Source organism: Ixodes scapularis, unplaced genomic scaffold, assembly GCF_016920785.2.
Source record: "Ixodes scapularis isolate PalLabHiFi unplaced genomic scaffold, ASM1692078v2 PGA_scaffold10__122_contigs__length_95168666, whole genome shotgun sequence".
NCBI lineage: Eukaryota > Metazoa > Arthropoda > Arachnida > Ixodida > Ixodidae > Ixodes > Ixodes scapularis.
The window spans coordinates 55,096,766-55,114,559 of record NW_024609836.1 but is presented as its reverse complement, the minus strand read 5'-3'; the positions used below and the strand labels follow the sequence as shown (position 1 = coordinate 55,114,559).

General features: G+C 42.9%; 1 protein-coding gene and 1 pseudogene across 1 annotated transcript; both read right to left on the bottom strand.

Annotated features, from left to right (window-relative positions):
- Positions 1–11,515: 11,515 nt before the first annotated feature.
- Positions 11,516–14,670, bottom strand: LOC120835942 (boophilin-G2). Its single transcript, XM_029979804.4, has 4 exons — positions 14,529–14,670; positions 13,930–14,103; positions 12,738–12,953; positions 11,516–11,678 (listed from the first exon to the last, which is right to left on the bottom strand). Exons 1-4 carry the CDS (start codon positions 14,569–14,571, stop codon positions 11,674–11,676), a joined length of 438 nt encoding a protein of 145 aa, XP_029835664.2. The 5' UTR covers positions 14,572–14,670; the 3' UTR covers positions 11,516–11,673.
- Positions 14,671–17,229: 2,559 nt separating this feature from the next.
- LOC115319800 lies at positions 17,230–17,794 on the bottom strand (annotated as a pseudogene).

Below are 17,794 nucleotides of genomic sequence, written 5' to 3'. Positions count from 1 at the left end.
CAACAGGCCCAAGCCCCGCCGTCTTAGCCTTGCAGCATAAAACACAAGGATAAAATTGCTGGGTGTGTTTTGGGCGTTGTGTATCAGATACCAATATTGTGAGGGGCAGTGTATATGGGCCAGATGTGGGAATGACCCTGCCCGTGAGCATGTGGCTGCCACGCCAGCCAGCCTGTCTGGCCACCTCGCCATTCACTGCAGCAGATGCCTCTGTTCCCCGGTATTGCATTATGTTAAGATTCTCGCAAATACAATGACAGAACAAGCAGAGAACTGCATGAAGCATATGAAATTTGGGAAAAAGGAAAAAAGCGTGTGAGTGAGGCATCAATCGCCCTATTAAACAAAAATGCTTTGCTCCAATGTGATGGTGACTAGCCTGACCAGTGGACTTTATATAGTAAATGTTCAAACTAGCCTTATTACCCTCTTTACTATTAGCTAGCTCTCTTCATCAAACACTTCCTTACTACCAGCATGTCACGGCCATTCGTGCACATGCGCTCATCTAAAAGGCATTCATATGGATGTAATGACCGTATTTGGTTCTATTTTTATGTTTCAGATAACCTTTGGAGACATTGCGCTTCCTGAAGCGCAGTTGAAGCATGTCGACACGAAGCAGCCATCCATTTACGTTCAGGAACTCGCGGTCATGGTATTTGAAACTGAGGCCCTGACAAACTGCTGCCTTACGGGGTCGGCAATGAAGGGAAAGCTTCCTAAAAAGGGAGTTAAGGACTTGATAGGTGAGTAAATTGCCATAAAGAGGAAATGGCAAGGCACTATTGCAATCAAACTTAACAGGAACAAATACTAAGTTTACTCTTGACATATATTGGACTTAAATCTTGGACAAAAGCTCACCAGACAGAAGCTCACCGGTCAAAAGCTCACCACGTGAAAATTTCATGTTGGTCTTAACACGAGTGCAGACAACTTAGGTGCATGCGTGCGACACTAAAACACAACAATGAATTAAATCTGATAGTCACATGGTTTGTTGATTAGACTGGAAACAAGTTTTTCGATTGGTTAGAAGGAAATGCAGTCCCGTACAGGCTGTTTCCAGCAGTCTTGGTAGATCTCGGTGTACCTGGAGCCCCTTGCAAATATTTTCCAGACGGTTGTGGCATACCTTGAGTCAACCCAGATTGATCTTATCAGCTTCAGCTCCACTCATTTTGGTGACCTAAATTTTTGTCCCAAATCGTTGCTTCTGTGCCTGTTATGGCTTACCTGTCGACACCGTTGCATGAGATGGGGTACCACTTCTTCTAAAAATAGTGCAATGTCCATTGCGTCCGCACTTTGGCCCAGCTCGTGACTCACCGGGTAGCCAAAAAAAGGGGGTGAGCTATTGTGTGGGTCTAAGAAAAAAACGGGTGAGCTTTTGTCCGGTGAGCTTTTGTCTGGTCACCATTGGACTTGTGTCTCGGTACTCATGGATGGTTGTTTCTTTTTGGCTTATGTTGGGGGAGGTATTTGTCTTTTTGTGTCATTACGTCTTGCGCTACACCTCTGGTTTGCAATAATGTGCCCCAGTTCTAGCATACTTTAATTTTTGCCTAGATTATAATTCACTCTGATGTTCCTTCTGCTTAATTTTGATCGTCGATTTATATCAGCGATTAAACTTAACGAAACTTCAGTATTGTTTACTTTTGTGTACAATTTTTTGAAGATAGCTGACTGTTTACCCCAGCTTTAGGCTGCTGAATCTTTCAAAAACTTTCAGCTTGTTCAGTTGTTTTTAAAGTAATTGTTTGGTACAGTATGGCCTCAGTTGGTTTTATATCAGTAGACCCTGAATTATAATATAAAATAGATGTCAGAATCAAAATTAAAAAAATGTGGTCATCTGTGTGTTGAAAATTATTGTCTAGCTACGCTATCTCCGACTTTCTAGCCAAATATCCTGAGGCACTGGTTCTCGAACAGGGTTCCTAGTACAGTATACTGAGGGTTCTTTCAGCACCTGAACTTCCTCAATCGTTCCTATACCATTGTCATACACTCAATTGCAACAATGCCAAGAGTGGAAGGGGCTCCTCGGCTAACAATAACATTAGTAAATTTTTGTTCGCTGATGTCAGAAAGTTTGAGAGTCCCTGTCACAAAGAATGTTATGTTTGCAGGCTTTTAAAGGGGTTATGAAATAGTCCTCAGACTTCGGCCACGTAAGTGTGGCAGTATCTCACCATCGCATGTGCAGTGAAGATAAGAAAACAATTTTTTCCAAGGTGCACTAGTTTTATTAAAAAAATTAAATAGACTTAAGCTTGGGGGGCCCCTCAACCTTTAGAGTCCTTTCCAGGTCACGTGCGTGTGACATGAATTGGGGGCCAAATGAGTGAATGACAACTTTTATAAAAACCTTAGCTTCAAATTGGGCAGATACCTGCTCAACCCGCAAACTCAACCACTATTGGCGCCAAGCCAGTAGTTCCTGTGGCCACCATAAGCTGCATGATGAAAAATGGACCCTTTTTTCCTTTCTGATTACGCAGTGCACTCGCGACATTTTGAGGGATCACGGTGTGTTTTCTCGTACTTGTGATAAGGTAAAAGAAATAAAAGTAACGAGCTCCAGACTGTTTCCACAGTAAACTTGTTTCATGATCCCTTTAATGCATTGCAAATTGACGAAATGCCTTGTTTTACATTATTTCACAGCAGCAATATTTCACAGTTGCCAATAAACATAGTCATTGGTCCCCGTGCTCAATATATTTAGATGATTAACTTTTTGTTGTTGGTTTCTTTTTGTGAAATTTTCTAAAATTATGTGGACCTGAAGTATAATTTTAAGTAGTATTAAGTAAATATGGAGTCTTAAGGCAAGTTCCTTAATTGTCTATTGTCTTCTCTTTTCAGCTTTTGTTACTGCCAATTCCCTGGAGAAACTCGGAAGTCCGTGAAAGAATACCTGTAAAGGAAGTGCAGCAATGCTTCCTACACTCAAAACAAAGCCTCCAACACACAAAAGAAAACTGCAGAATGAAAAAAAAAAAAAATTAGCTTTCATTTTCATTTATTTTGCGCATTGGCTTTTTTTTTCTCTTAAATCTGATTAGCGATTAATTTAGATTTTATTTAACAAGTGCATAAACTTTTTTCATTCATTTTACTTCAGTCATGTAGGTGATGTTACTTCAGTCATGGTAGATGATAAATATTGTAGGTTTTATATTAACAGGTGCAATACTATTTTTGCTCGTTTTTCTTCATCATGATAGTTTGTAATTATTTTTTTCTTCTAATAAGAGCTTGTTTATAAAGCTTTAAGTGCATCTGTGATATTTGTAAGCCACTAAAAGTATTACGTTTTTTGTTCCATCGTAAGTGTTTGTTTTAGGCAACATGTGTTCATTATATTGAAAAAAATATTTGTTTAATAAAAAGTTCTTACTTTAATTTGTCATCACTTTGAACTCGTCTACATTAAAGCCTGTAACATAATGCATTTCAGTTTCGATAACTGCAAACCACTGCAATTGCTAAATCAATATAATTTTCTACTTTTCTTATCTGGAATTGGTCAGGAATAAATTGGTGAAATGCTTTAAAAGTTCTATTAAGTGTACCCCCGATTATATTTAAAAGCCTGCTTCCAAATTTAATCCGGGGTACAATTTATAGTACTAAAGGCCTGCATAAAAGCATACTAAAATTCTGCTCAGAAGTGTACTAGAAGAAGTATCCTAAAAGGATGGCGAAATGTTACTTCTGAAGTGCGTAAGAAGTGTACTAAAATGCCTCTTACAGGCATGCTTAGAAGTATCCTAAAAGTATAGCGAAATGTTACTTTTGAAGTGCGTAAGAAGTATACTAAAATGCCTCTTACAGGTATGCTTAGATGTATACTAAAAGTATGGCGAAATGCTACTTTGAAGTGCGTCAGAAGTATACTAAAAACCGGCCAATTTAGAGCAACAAGCATACTTCTGGAAGTGCAAATAAAGTATACTCTAAGAGCCCCGGTTTTTCGCTAAGGGCTGCACTGGCTAAATTTCTCCGATCTACAGCTACCCTAGTAAAACAAATCATTTGTATTAGAAATTTCTTGTGTCCAATAAACGCATTTGAATCATAAAAGATGTATAAGAACATATAAGAATTATATGAGATCTATATAAGATTTACATAAGATACATAAGAACCCCATAAGAAACCTATAAGAAACTTCCCACTAGTTTCTTATATGATGCTTGTATGTCCTCATATATCTTATATAGTTCTTATATGGTTTTTATACGGTTCTTAAATGTTCTTATATATCTTGTATGATTCATATGTGTTTATTGGACACAAAAATTTCTCATACAAATGAGAATTTTCGATAGGGTAAGAGACCGATTACCTGTTGAGGCGCATCTCCATCAAGGCTGTATAAACATAAAGAGCAAACCAATTTCTGCGCGCGTTCAGTTCACCGCCGTTGACTCCACTCCGTTCTTCCGATGAAGTGTGATGGAAGCAGCAGTAACGATTCGCGATGCTCCGCATCACCCCAGGGTTCCCCTCGGGAAGATGCATGTAATTTTTTTCTTCGTCGGAGTCCATCCAATATTGTGCTGCGTTTGTTGCACGCGCTTTGACCTTCCTTCTTCTTTCTCAACTTTGTGTTTGCGTTGCTCTGTGCTGCCCAAGTCGGATTATGTACCTATCAAGGATTACATGAAACCGCCGCACGCGTACACTTGCAGGTGGCGCAAGTCATCGACCAATATGTGCCGCACAGCGCATGCGTACCCTGCTCCACCCCGCTGGTAGGGTGAGCTCGGTGGCTTGCACGCCTTCTAGAGCGCAGCTCTAAGGCGCCCGTTTCCGGGTTGAGCGGCGTCGCCGTCGGCGTAACCGCGCGAGTTGCGTTATGGGGCGTTTCCCCACTAACTGTAGCGGGAAAACTGACGTCTCGTGACTTGAACAACAGTCAAGTTTTCCCGTTATATTTAGCGGGGAAGATGACGTCACGACCTTCTGTCACGTCACCCATGAAAAAATTAAGCGGCAGGAGAAGAGGAGGAGAAAAATAATATATATATATATTGTGAGGGTGATAAAGAGTGATATAACGGCGTAGATGATTTGCTGCCGTACACTGAGCAACGCTCTGAGTAGCCACTGTCCCGTCGTCGTCTTCACCTTCCTAACAGTACTCCCTCCGACGAACACGGCCGACCCGGCCGGTGAATAAGAAGAATGACATGAAACACACTTATAACGCCACACACACAGAAGAACAAAGGACAGCTGCCGACAGCGAGGGTGAGGATGAAGATGGAGACGTTGAATTTCGGCCTCTTCCGCAGAGTCACAGACCTCTGCACCAACCACACGACGGCACGGTCCGGACTGGGGGACTCACGTCACTGAGAAGCGTCGGAACGTCGGGGGCTGGGTATAGGGGCGGGGGATCGTATGTCGGCTTCGTCTGATTCGGCTTGTCATGGCGTCTGGGCGGGGGCTGGGCGGCGGAGCCATGGGCTGTTGTTTGGTCTGCTGCTGCGGATGACTGCCTCAACGAAGCGAATTCACAGGATCAAAGCGGCGCCAATATTCAATAAAGGAGATGAGTATGGCTCCGCACCTCCACCATGGTGTTAGGGTGATGCTGTCGGCAGCAGAAAGGACTAAACAGTACACGATGATCGAACAAGCATACGATTTATGGAGGCCGAGCCAGCCCGTGGGGCCTGGCGCGAGATGGTCGTGCGCGCCACTGTCTCGTCGTCGTCTTCACCTTCCTAACAATATATATATATATATATATATATATATATATATATATATATATATATATATATTGTAAAAAGGAAGTAAATGCTTCAAAACGAATTTATTGGACGACGTTCCGGGCTGGGACCGCTCTTCACCAGGTCCTAATGTTGCAGCGAAAGCTGGAAGCCCGCCACTTTGACACAACGGCAAGAAAAAAACCAAAAAAAACCAACAACATTAGGGAAGGGTGAAAAGCAACTTCTAAGAACCGACCATGGGTGGATGAAGGCCGCGGCCAGGGAAGGGCATGCATCCGCAAACAACCTCCCGCTAGGCGCCGTTAGGGCTCGGCAGTGTTTAGAAAGAAACAAGGAAATAAAACATAATCAAGTGGGCTCAAAAGCGCGCCCGTGTGCCCACGAAGAGTCAGCAGAGACACAGGAGCAGCTCGGGCGCGAACCGAGACGCGCGATGTTACCCCCCCCCCCCCCCCCCCCCCCACCCCGGCAAACCCACACACTCACGTGCAAGCATGCCCCCCGCCCTTTTTTTTTCTTCTTCCATTTTCCTTACTTTCACATAAACACACACACACACACACACACAGGCCGGACGCCGGCCAAAATGTCGAAGATTAAATCGTTCGTTTTTGCTGTTTTCACGAAGGGTTCTTTTCTTCTTCTTCTTTTCTATATATATATATATATATATATATATATATATATATATATATATATATATATATATATATATATATATATACGGCATAAAGACGCACTTGAGACGGTTGTTGGATTTTTTAAAGCGTACTAATCGTAAAGTTCGTCGACGTTTCGGCCAGAGACAGATATAATAATCATTATAATAATGATTTGAAAACTCCAACGACCGTCTCAAGTGCGTCTTTATGCCGTTTATATTTTTCGTCATCCTGCGCTACGTTTTCTCTCTCTCTCTCTATATATATATATATACATATGTACCGATATATATATTAATTAAATATTTATTATAATATTAGTTGTATAAAGAGGAGGGGAGGATATGGAGGACCCTGCCCTCCTCCTCTCACTGCTCGTCCTCCTCCTCCTTACCTTCCCCTCCTCCCACAGTTTCCCCGCTAAATTTAGCTGGGAAAATGATGTCATATTAGTTCGTGTCCCGTGAAATATGTACACATTCTCTTTCTCTATATTCAGCCGGGAAACTGAATCGGGGCTGAGGTTATGTGACATCAGTTTTGCCGCTAAATTTAGCGGGGAAACTGAATGCGTAGCGTTGCATTATGAGACGTCATGGACCTACACGCCAATAAGGAAAAAAAAAAAGATACGCGTTAGCTTTAAGATATATTCCGTTTGAATAAATTATTACGTTTGCGCAAGAGCAGATTATGTGAATGGGACTTGTCAATGTCAACCCATCATCGTTCACGAGATAGTTGGGTGAATGCGAGTTAATACGCTCGTTAACTCGCATTCACACACTGCGGGAAGGTCAGTGTCCCATGTAATGTCTGAACGATCATTGCACGTCAGAGAAATTCGCCAGTTTCGTCCGAATTCGGTCAACACCTTCAGCCGTGCTGGCTTCTGTGTCGCACCAATCCCTGCGACCAGCGAAATATTAGCTCTCCTCCCGGCAAGCATTCCGTTTGCCTTCGGGGGCAACAACATGCAGATTTTCTATGTCTTGGGAGGACTAATTTCTGCTTTTGTTCAAGCACACCTCCCGTATAGTCCCGGTCGAGTGTAGTTAGTCCTCAGTTTTTGTGCACGGTACCTAGCTCGAACCAGACGGTCTCTTTGGGTTGCAAATGGGAGTTCAAAGGAACAAATGCTGACGTTTGTCCTTTGAGACCATCTTTTCTCTAAAAGTGGATGAACCACGCGCCTCGGCATAGTGTGAGCGGACGCGGGATGAAATACTAAACTTCTCGGTAAAATCCCCGAAAGACCGCGCTTAAAATCCTGTGCGCTCTTTCTTGCCCCCGCCACATTTACCCCGCGACACTGAAGCGAGCAAGATAGATAGAGGGCCGCGCAGTTGTTCCCGTGTCATCGCCCGCTCGCCCGCTTTTTTTTTTTCTTTTTTTCTGTCGCCTCCATCATCTGCTACAAGTTCTGTACCCAGACTTTCCGGCATTCTTTTAGGTGCCCCGAACGGCGCTATACGGTTTTCACCAGGTCTATTGTGAGCCTCTGCTATTTCTCATTGGAAACCATTGACGATTCGTGCATCGTTTTCGCATCTCGTCTTCTGCTGCCGTGCACAAGCGGAGGAAGGTGTACTAGGACAGCAGAGGCCGCGAAACCTCTCTCACTTTTCGTATGTTGGTGACACGTTCCCACCGAAATATAGTTCGAGGTTAAATTTGCGGACGGGTCAAAAATGTACGATTGGTTATTACGCGCAAACTGTGACGTCACTTCAAATCAGCAGGCTAGAATATTGTCGCTCTCACGTCACCAATATCGGACCCTTGGAGCAGACGCCCGAAGTTATTTTCACAAGTGCTGCTATGACTTGTACATTTTTGTCGGCGTAGTAGCATTTTAGACGTGACGCTTGCCAGTACAAAATCTTGTTATAGATCAACTCAGTTGCGAAACTGTCACTACAGCCTGCTTACACACTCAGTACCCACTCCTCTCCCAAAGGTTCGCCCGTCATTCGAAGCGCCACTGTTTTGTAGATGGCTGTTACAGAAACTCCATAATATACACGGGTTTTAAAGCACAACCTCTAGATGGTGCTCTAGATACAGAGAATTGTAAACTTCTTTAATTTTTTACCTTGCCTCTATTGCAAACAAACGTCGACTGACACACTCTTTACAACCAAGCCTGCGTTCGCCTCCACCGGACGACCGCAGAAAGCAGGTCCGCCGGACCTGGTTTCTGCGCACGTTTCTGCACACTGGCGACAGCAGCGTTACCGTAACGGCGTCACGTCAGAGAGTTTAGTTGGTCTAAACTATAGGCACTTGAAGTGTTGAAGAGCGCAGCTCTCAAGCGGCCGTTACCAGCATTAGCGCCGTCGCCGTCGGCGTCGGCATAACCGCGCGTTGCAGTAGGGGACGTTTTTCCGCTACAGTTTGCGGAGATATTTCTCCGCTAAGGTTATCGTGAAAATTTTTCTGCTAAGTGGGGAAATTTCCTGCTAAATCTCACGCGGAAATTTCTTGCTAAATTTAAAGGGGAAATGTTTCCACTAAAATTAGCAGAGAAATATTCGCGCTAAATTTAACTAGGGAATTTTTCCGCTAAATTTAGTGAAGAAATTGTTCCGCTAAATGTGGCGGGGAAAGAGTACTGTTGCATTCAGCGGGGAAATTTTGACACAAAATTTACTGTGGAAATTGTTCTGCTAACCTTACCGTGGAAATTTTTGCACTAAATTTAGCAGGGAAACTTGTACGCTAAATTTAACGGGGCAATCTCCCCGCTAAATGGGAGGGCAGCATGCGAGAAGGAGGGGAACGTACGGAGGAAGAGGAGGGGCATATCATCCTCCTCCATACCATCCCTCCTCCTCGAGAGAGCTGCGCTCTAATTCGTTGATCGCCTGAAAGCGTCTCCGTCTCTCCACACGCTTTGCTTCTTGCCCTACGGCAAATCAGCACATGCGCCAATCAGGCACGTAGCCATGGGGGAGGCCAATGGGGTCCGGCCCCCGCCCCCGAAATCTTTCATTTTCCTGGAACCCCCCCCCCCCCCCCCAACCAAAATCCTGGCTACGTGCCTTGCGCCTTGTAAGCAATTCACGCAAGAGGCGTCTGCCATTGAAGTACAAACGCTCCACCTCATTGCAGTTGCTCCCACTCCTAAATCTAGGCTCTCTAAGTGTATTTATGAAACGCTGCCGCCATCTGTTGCTAGTGGCACCAATCAGACGTGTGTCGCTTGAAAACGTACACCGCAAGCGGGAAAACAATCTTTTTCCTTTGACGTTCCATTCGTGAATGTTTGTTTATTTTTATTTTTATTTAAAAAGGCGCTACATACGCGAATGCCTCCAATAAATCAAAGCGGGAAACCTTCAATATTGATTTTTGTGGTATTCTAAAAAACACTTCGCCCAGGGGGTTGAAATAAGAAAGCATCATTGGATCATGAGAAACACTGACTTCCCATGGGATACGCCCCTCCACGTGGGTTCCACCGGAAACGGTCGCCTGGACATAAAGCTGAACGGCTGTAGATTTATACATTCATGGGATTTTGAAGAACAACGTTTTATGTGATTGAAGAGAAGGTTAAAAATTATTTCTTACGAACCTTGAGGTCCGAAACATTATGGTCGCATTTTTTATCCCTCATCAAGGTGAGACATAGGACATGGGAACGGTAGCAGTCAACAAATTGGTTGTTGAGTTTCCGTATCCGAGCAGCGATATGATGCTGGGTAAGATTTTCAAACATCCCATAGATTGTTTTATCTAATCAAAAATCCTATGTCAAAAAAAAAAAAAGGACACACAGTACATTCGGTAAAGCGGTATTGCTTTTTCTGAGGCAATTTTGGAAGAGCTGAATATTCAACAAAATTTATATAAACATTTGCTTATTTGAAAAATGCATGGAACATAGTTTCATATGGACGCATAACAGCAGCTGTGCACGAGCACCGCCATAACGGACCTGAAAGTTTTTTGTTTTGTTCTTCATTCTTCCTTTTCCTGCACTTCAACATAACCACAGCGAAACTGGCTCTTGCCATATTAGATTCTATTCTTTCCTTCTCCCCGGCATTGACATTCGTAAAGGCTTTTGAACGCCCTCTTCAGCGGCTTGGTATTTTGGTAACACAAGAGAAGGTCAGCAGTGACGGCTGTAATCTTGCGCGTGTGTAAACTTTCCATGAGCAATATTATTACGTTTAAACCACACAACCCTACTGAAAAAAAGTATATGAATCTATATAAGAACTGATATGAAATATCTCAAAACTGATATGCGACATATGAAACTGATATGAAATATCCAAAAACTGATATGCGATATAAGAACTGATATGAAATACCCAAAAACTAATATGCGACATATAAGAACTGATATGCAACATATGCCAACTGATATGAAATATCCAAAAACTGATATGCGATATAAGAACTGATATGAAATACCCAAAAACTGATATGCGACATATAAGAGCTGATATGCAACATTTGCCAACTGATATGAATGTGTCCAATAAACATATAAGAAATAAATTCATATAAGTTTCTTCAGTATACGACGTGCCGCGCGGGAAAGCAAACACGTGACTTGGAACCGCAGTGGAGCGGCTTGATTTACTGGCTTTCAAATAATTACGGCATGAGCGTTTACTTTTTATTAGGAGATTCATCCCCTGAGCCGTTCTAAATACTCTCAGAGGTACGACATTACTGAAAAAAATCCAACACGCTGAAAATATTATTTATTGCGTAGGAGGTCACCGAAAAACTTCGTACTTACAAAACGACCTGTATAAAAGGCGGAAACGCAGAGCTCCGAAGTAGTTATTGGGTGTGCTGTTGTATTCATGTTTGTTGTGCCGTGTATGTGTATATGCCCTCAATGTATTTGTTCAACTGATGCTAGTGGTATGCGTAATGTATCTACATGGTGGCGTGAGTAAATAAATATATTTTTGCAGCACATGAATTGGGCGGTACCTAGCGCCACCTAGCCTAGTGTAACTGATATGCGGCATAGGAAACTGATATGAAATAATAAGTTCTGATATGAAAAAGGTGTCCAATAAACATATCAGAAAAAAATTCATATAATTTTTTTTACTAGGGAAGGGAGGACAATCTTATTAATGCTGCAATACTTAATAAAACATTAGCGGCATGTATGAATCTGAAGAGTTAGTAACACAGGAGTAATAATGTAAAAACCGTTTTCTTTGATGAAACTTGTCCGTCACTTTCTTCGATAGTGATGTCTTCTGAACTGCTCAACCTAGAAAAAAAAGTTTTTTTTTATATAACCGTGAAAAAAATCACTATTAATAGTTAACCCTTATATTTTCTTAGTAATAAAGGGTTTCACTTTTTTTGGATTAACGAAGTATCGTTAATCACTTCAAAAGGTTACTATTTGGCATAAATTTATCAACAGAGCGTGTAAAATTCACACCGCATAAACAAGCATGTACAAAACACTTGAAAAATTAATATATCTTAAAATAAACGTGATATTTAAAGTATATAGGTAAAACAATTGTCTTTATATCAATATGAACGTAAAAAACGATAGCGTCAGTTTTTAAATTTTTTGATCGTATAGCACATACATTTATGTTTGGTATAGTGTAGTACAGGGCTGCAGATGCCGTGCACGTGTTGTACTGGCAAAGGGAAGCTCAAACACTTAATCTACAACGAAATTAGCAGCCGCCTTGTGTTTTCCTTCTTTTCTTTTTTCGTCGCCTGAATTTAGTTTTTGCATTGAAATTGCGTAGGATTCATACTCATATGACACCGTTGATGACCTCAATTTCTCCAGTTTTTATTTCTTCTTTTCGCCCTGCGTTCGGCGGGCGGCAGAGGGCGAAAATGCTCCCTTTTTTTAGTCACGTTGCTTTTATTAGCAGTTTAAAAACATTCAAACAGGGCATTTTTAAGATGTCGACATAAAGCCCCCACAGATTTTTGATTTCCAAAGCCGCTCTTTTTTTTAAGAAATCGTGGTAAATCTAAGTGCTCATTTAAAATGCTATATAGGCTAGCGTACCTTCATGAGCTACCTTAACGCAGAGTGCGAGAAGTTATTGGTACAGAGAGGAGGTTAAATGCTCATTGAATCTCAAAGCTCATCTAAAAAGTGTAAAGTTTGTCTTGAAACCTTTGAAAAACACGCGGGGTTTTCTTTTTTGCTCGGTTAAATGAGTAATTATTATGAGTTCATTGAACATAACTCGCACATACTAATGTATTCAACTCAAGATATTAGAGGACACCGTAATGCACTAGCTATCTATCTGAGTGATTTGGTGCGAATCGGAGAAGTCACTCTTACCCATGCACGCGAATTCACATTCCCACTGGCTTTTGTATTCGTTGAGATTCCCACCACAACCGCTGTAAAGAAAGGTCTCGCAGGCACCACTGGTCACGTTGAAGAACCAGCGATCAAGAAACCCTTTGCAGAATCCTCTCTCCGGAGTGGGCTTGCACGCAGTGTCAAAGTACGAGGACCCGTCTTCGTTCTCCGGGAATTCATCTTGTACCGCGTCTATGAAAAGTAGACAAGATAACAAAATGTATGTCTCGCACTTTTTCCACATCGTTAGGAACGGTTTCTGTTGGACGTAATTTGCTTCATTTCTTGCGCTTGCCAATCCGGCGTTCTCTACTGGGAGAAGTACTAATGATGTTACAGGAGAGGTACAGTGGCCCTTACTCCGAGCTGTCTAGTAGAGGTGCGTACTTGTAAAAACATTCAAACCCAAAATACGAGGAACCAATTTTTAATGCTTTTTGGCTGGTTAAAATCCAAGTAGTTATTGGCACGATCGTTCTATAAATAATACAGCAGTGTACTTCAGGAGGTGCGCACTTGAATACATTTTGCCAGAAAAAAGTTCAAGTAGAGCTTTTAGAGGCAAGCCTAAAGCGAATATCTTCTAGTGATCATCCGACTACTAAGTTCTAGCCCTCAAGTATATATATTTTTTTAACTTCTAGCACAATATTGGTTGATAAACAATGTCATGATAGCATTTTTCCCTGTTCGTGAAGAGGTTTTGGCGCATTGTACAATTCCCAATTGTTTTGCTGAAACTAGTAATGGATATGCTAAATGTTACTTTATGAGATCTCAAATGAGCAGCACGTGGACCTTATACAAATATTTAAAACAAAACTCTCCGAATATTTAAGGTTTTTATTTCGTCTGCATATAACCATGCCGAGGAGCCGTTTCATCCCTCATTTACGGCTATTTGTCTGTGCCCTATATGCTCCTCGTCTTCCCAATATTCGTCAAGAAGCGTTTGTTCCCCCAATATACTTGGACTTTAGCTCTGGCCAATGTAATCATTTCACGAAAACCTTGCAGCTAAAATATGACGCAGAAAAGCGGAAAACTACGTGCCTGTTAAGGTTTGGAGCTTGATTTCTATATCGATAACAATTATACTTTAATGGTTTTTTTTATTTTTTATTATGGGCCATGTAAACACGATAATACAATTGAGTATAACACTAACTTTTGCACGCCCCCTCACAGTCTTCGATTGTCCAGAAGTTGTTGGGGTTGCCCATGCACCCGCCATAGATGAAAGGCAAGCATTGCCCCGACGACTGGTTGAAGTAGAAACGAGAAACTCGTGCACGGCACACTCCCTTGTCTGGCGAAAGCTTGCATATTTCATTCCATTGTGCTGCAAGAAAATAAAATAAGAAAAAAAAATACGCAAGAGAGGTGGTGGAGCAGAGTTTCTGCATTAAGAAAAAATACCTCCGACTTGCATAACGACACCAACAATTTATGTTGGTGTTGTTATGCAAGTCGGAGGTATTTGTTCTTAATCATGATTCCCGGCTTTTGGAACATTTTTGCAGAGTTTCTGCAATTCACTATACTATGGTCACTGGCATCTTAAGACACGCAGGGCATGGCAAATGTCTGTCAGGGTTCTCGCTTCATGAGTGGTTCTTCGGAGTCCTTATCAACCAACGCTGCACTATTATTCGCTGCAGACCGATAATAACCTGCTACTAACTCGCCATTTTATGCATTTCTTAACCTCTCAGTGACTACAGTGAACTGAGTCGACACTTTAAAAAATTAGTGCCCTTAGCTTACCGGAGACAGTTCCAACGAGGAAAAAAACCAGGAGGACCTTCATGGCGACTCTGAGTATCCAGTGCGATCACCTAGAAAGACCAGGCGCCTTTTGTAGTATCGATATGCCCTCAGGCTACAGCGGTGAACTCTCACGGCTGTTGACGTGCTCTGGAGAGAATCGCGTCAGCTGCGGTTTGTGATATCTCGCGGAGAACCTTTGTAAGGCTAGTCCTTATCTAGCTATCGAGGCACCCATTTGGAAATAAATTGGTAATGTAGTATCATCGACCGCATATATCGCACTTGGGATCCGACTTTGATCACCACGAGAGCGAGATCCGACTTGCTCCTCGCGGAGCTAGCTAAGGTGACCGTTCGTAGTCTGTTCGTCCGCTCACGCGAGCGAATAACACGTTTCGTTCGCTACGGAGTGCCATTCGCAGATGGAAATAAAATAAGAAAACATTGTACGTCGTCGGCTTACAGTCCGGGAAAAAAAGCTCATCGTCTGATAAAGTCTAGGAAAAAGGAGAGCGGGAGTTATTTCCTCCTTGGAGCAAAGGTTTTGGAACAACCTTTAGCCCCCGGGGGGGGGGGGGGGGGACTAACAGGGACAGGGGAAACTTTTGCGTCTCTCCCGTTAGTCCCTTCATGTCAGAACCCCAGATATAACCTTTGCACACTTGAATTTAGACTCCCGAGACTAAATGTTGTGCCCTTACATTTAGAGCCCTGGGGCTAAACGTCGCACCCTTGCATTTATACGCCTGGAACTAAATGTCGCACCCTTGCACTTAGACCCCTGGCGCTAAATGTCGCGCCCTTGAACTTAAACCCCTGGGTCTAAAAGTTAATACTTTGCATTTGGTCACGTGAAGCTAAATTTTGAATGCTTGCTTTTGGTAATTTTGGACTAAAAGTTGTACCCCACAAATCGCGCCTCACTGGAGAGATGTGCCTCGGGCGGACATACTGGTTGACCAGCGTGCTGTAATCTAAACAAAACGTTGCAGTTCAAATCAAATGTAGCTGTATTGCCTTAGATATACATCACATTTCAGACTGACTGAAATCAAATTTTCTAAGTGGCAGAATCCACAGTAAGGCCGAACTCCGAAAGTAACACTTGCGTCAAAAAAGACTTAGACAGAATGACGTCTGTTCAAACTTCAAACCGGTCGTGACCCAAGCACCTTTTTCATGAAACACGGACAGCTTCTTGCCTGTTCGCCAGGGATATGAATTATTAGACACACCGGAAGTGAGAAATACATAATCGCTGGACAAACGTAAAAATATAACAGGTTCATAATAAAATAACAAGTAAAGTGGGTAAGTGCTGCAACGGTTGCCATAATAGTTGCGATCTGTTGGCAGCGGACCAGCACAATATTAGATTTTTAGTACACCATACACCGCGGAAGAGGAAATTAGCGGGCGCGTGCTCAATCTGTTTTAAAAATGACGGCACCAGCTTCTGCTAGCAACGCGAAAGTCGAATGTATAGTCGACTAAGAGTCTCTCTTATGGTCGCACGGCACATGCCAGGATCTGAAAAATAAAAATAAACTATGATTAGAATCGGAATTCGCTCACTTATATGAGATAACCGCATGCAATTTATTCTCACATCAACTGTGCCACATAACAAAACCAGCACCCATGGTGCCAAAAAGAATAGAGCATTGCGTGCGCTATGTCAGTTCGAGAACGCTCTCACACTGAAAACGATTTCTCAAGCTGCAGAGAATGAATGCACATAGTGAACAGAAATACTTCGACATACCTTTATTGAGTTTCCTTGACTTCTGATTTGAGGACTCATCAAGCGCATTGCTGCAGCAACGCAAATCCAGACCGGATCCCGAAAATATGCTTAGTAATAGCAAAATGGCAACCAAACGCAATTCGGACTAGCGAGATGGGAGTCGATTCAGCTCGTTCCCCATCGTCGGCACTCCGGTCGAGTGACGTGCGTGGCACGTACCCCTTAGCGAAAAACAGCATAATAAAAGCATACTTGGTATGTTTCTAGTGTGCTGTTAAGCAAACGGAGCGGCGGAATTATATTAAAAGTATGTTAATAGTATGTTGCCCCCGAAGGCCCTTCTATGATCTAAGTATACAGGCAGAATATAAGTTATAGTAGTGACGTGTCTGAAGCCGTTTGCGCCAAAGGTCATCACCTTCTGCGGAAACGGGTTCAGACACGTCACTATTGCAGTCGCAGATGGCCTTCTGAGAAAGCGCTGTCTCGTGAAAAACAATGGGAGCTAGCTGGCAAGGCAAAAACGAAAAGTTGTTGTGATACTGTATATACACCGAGTGTTGCACAATGTAAAGGAAGTAGCAATGTGATCAAATGGAAAGGTTGTGTTTTCTGCGCCCAATAAACTCATAGACCTGTTCAAATAATCAAAGCCTGGTGTGCGCGCCAAACACGGGGGATCCGGACGTTTCGGTGCAGGATGTTTCGGTGTAGGAATTTTCGGTGCGGACATTTCGGTGCACGAACGTTTCGGTGCACGGACATTTCGGTGACGGACTTTTCGGTGACGGACTTTTCGGTGCACGGACTTTTCGGTGCACGGACTTTTTGGTACACGGTCTTTTCGGTGCACTTACCTTTCGGTGTAGGAAGCAAGCATAACATCTGAGGCCAGACCCAACATTTGAACTTGAAACATCGCTTATTCACAAAACACGTGCAATCAAAAATTTAGAAGGATACGTTACGAGCAACGCCTCTGAGAAATCGTAGAGCATGGTTGCGGTCATACTCTCTAGCGAGTGTCTGCAGGCGCTGGGCAACCTTCACATATTTTGTTGCCGGTTTGAATCGCTGCCCCATCTCAAGTTGCGTGAGCCGGTGAAGCTGCATGCAGTCCTCTCTTTGTAGAACCTCCAGAAACCTCCAAAGGGACGGGTGAGAGCACTGCACATGAGCCTGGAAGCCCCTGTGCCATACTTCCACCGAGTTGGTGGTCTTGGAGTCGCACTGGAGCACGGTGTCATGGTGATTCCAGAGTTCCACAGGAAACTATGCGACTCGCCTTCCCCCAGCCGTTGGCCGTCCTATGAAGATATCTTCAAAGTAATCCATTACTGGTTGCAGATCTGAGTGTACGCTGGACGCCAGTTCGGTGAATATATCCTCCACATCAATTCGGGGTACCATGGAAAGAGCAGGTATCATGCGGGCCTCCAAGTTGATTTGAGGGTAACAGGAACATAGTTCTTGCAGTCCTTCAGATTCAACCTTGCGATAAATGCACTGCGATAGA

What these genes read in the sequence shown, in the direction of transcription:
- LOC120835942 (XM_029979804.4), bottom strand. Translation starts at nt 14,571, where the DNA reads ATGAAGGTCCTCCTGGTTTTTTTCCTCGTTGGAACTGTCTCCG. An exon ending in CCTCGTTGGAACTGTCTCCG is followed by an intron (nt 14,104 to 14,528) that starts GTAAGCTAAGGG and finishes ATTTTCTTGCAG; the next exon opens with CACAATGGAATGAAATATGC. An exon ending in CTGTGAGGGGGCGTGCAAAA is followed by an intron (nt 12,954 to 13,929) that starts GTTAGTGTTATA and finishes TACTTTTCATAG; the next exon opens with ACGCGGTACAAGATGAATTC.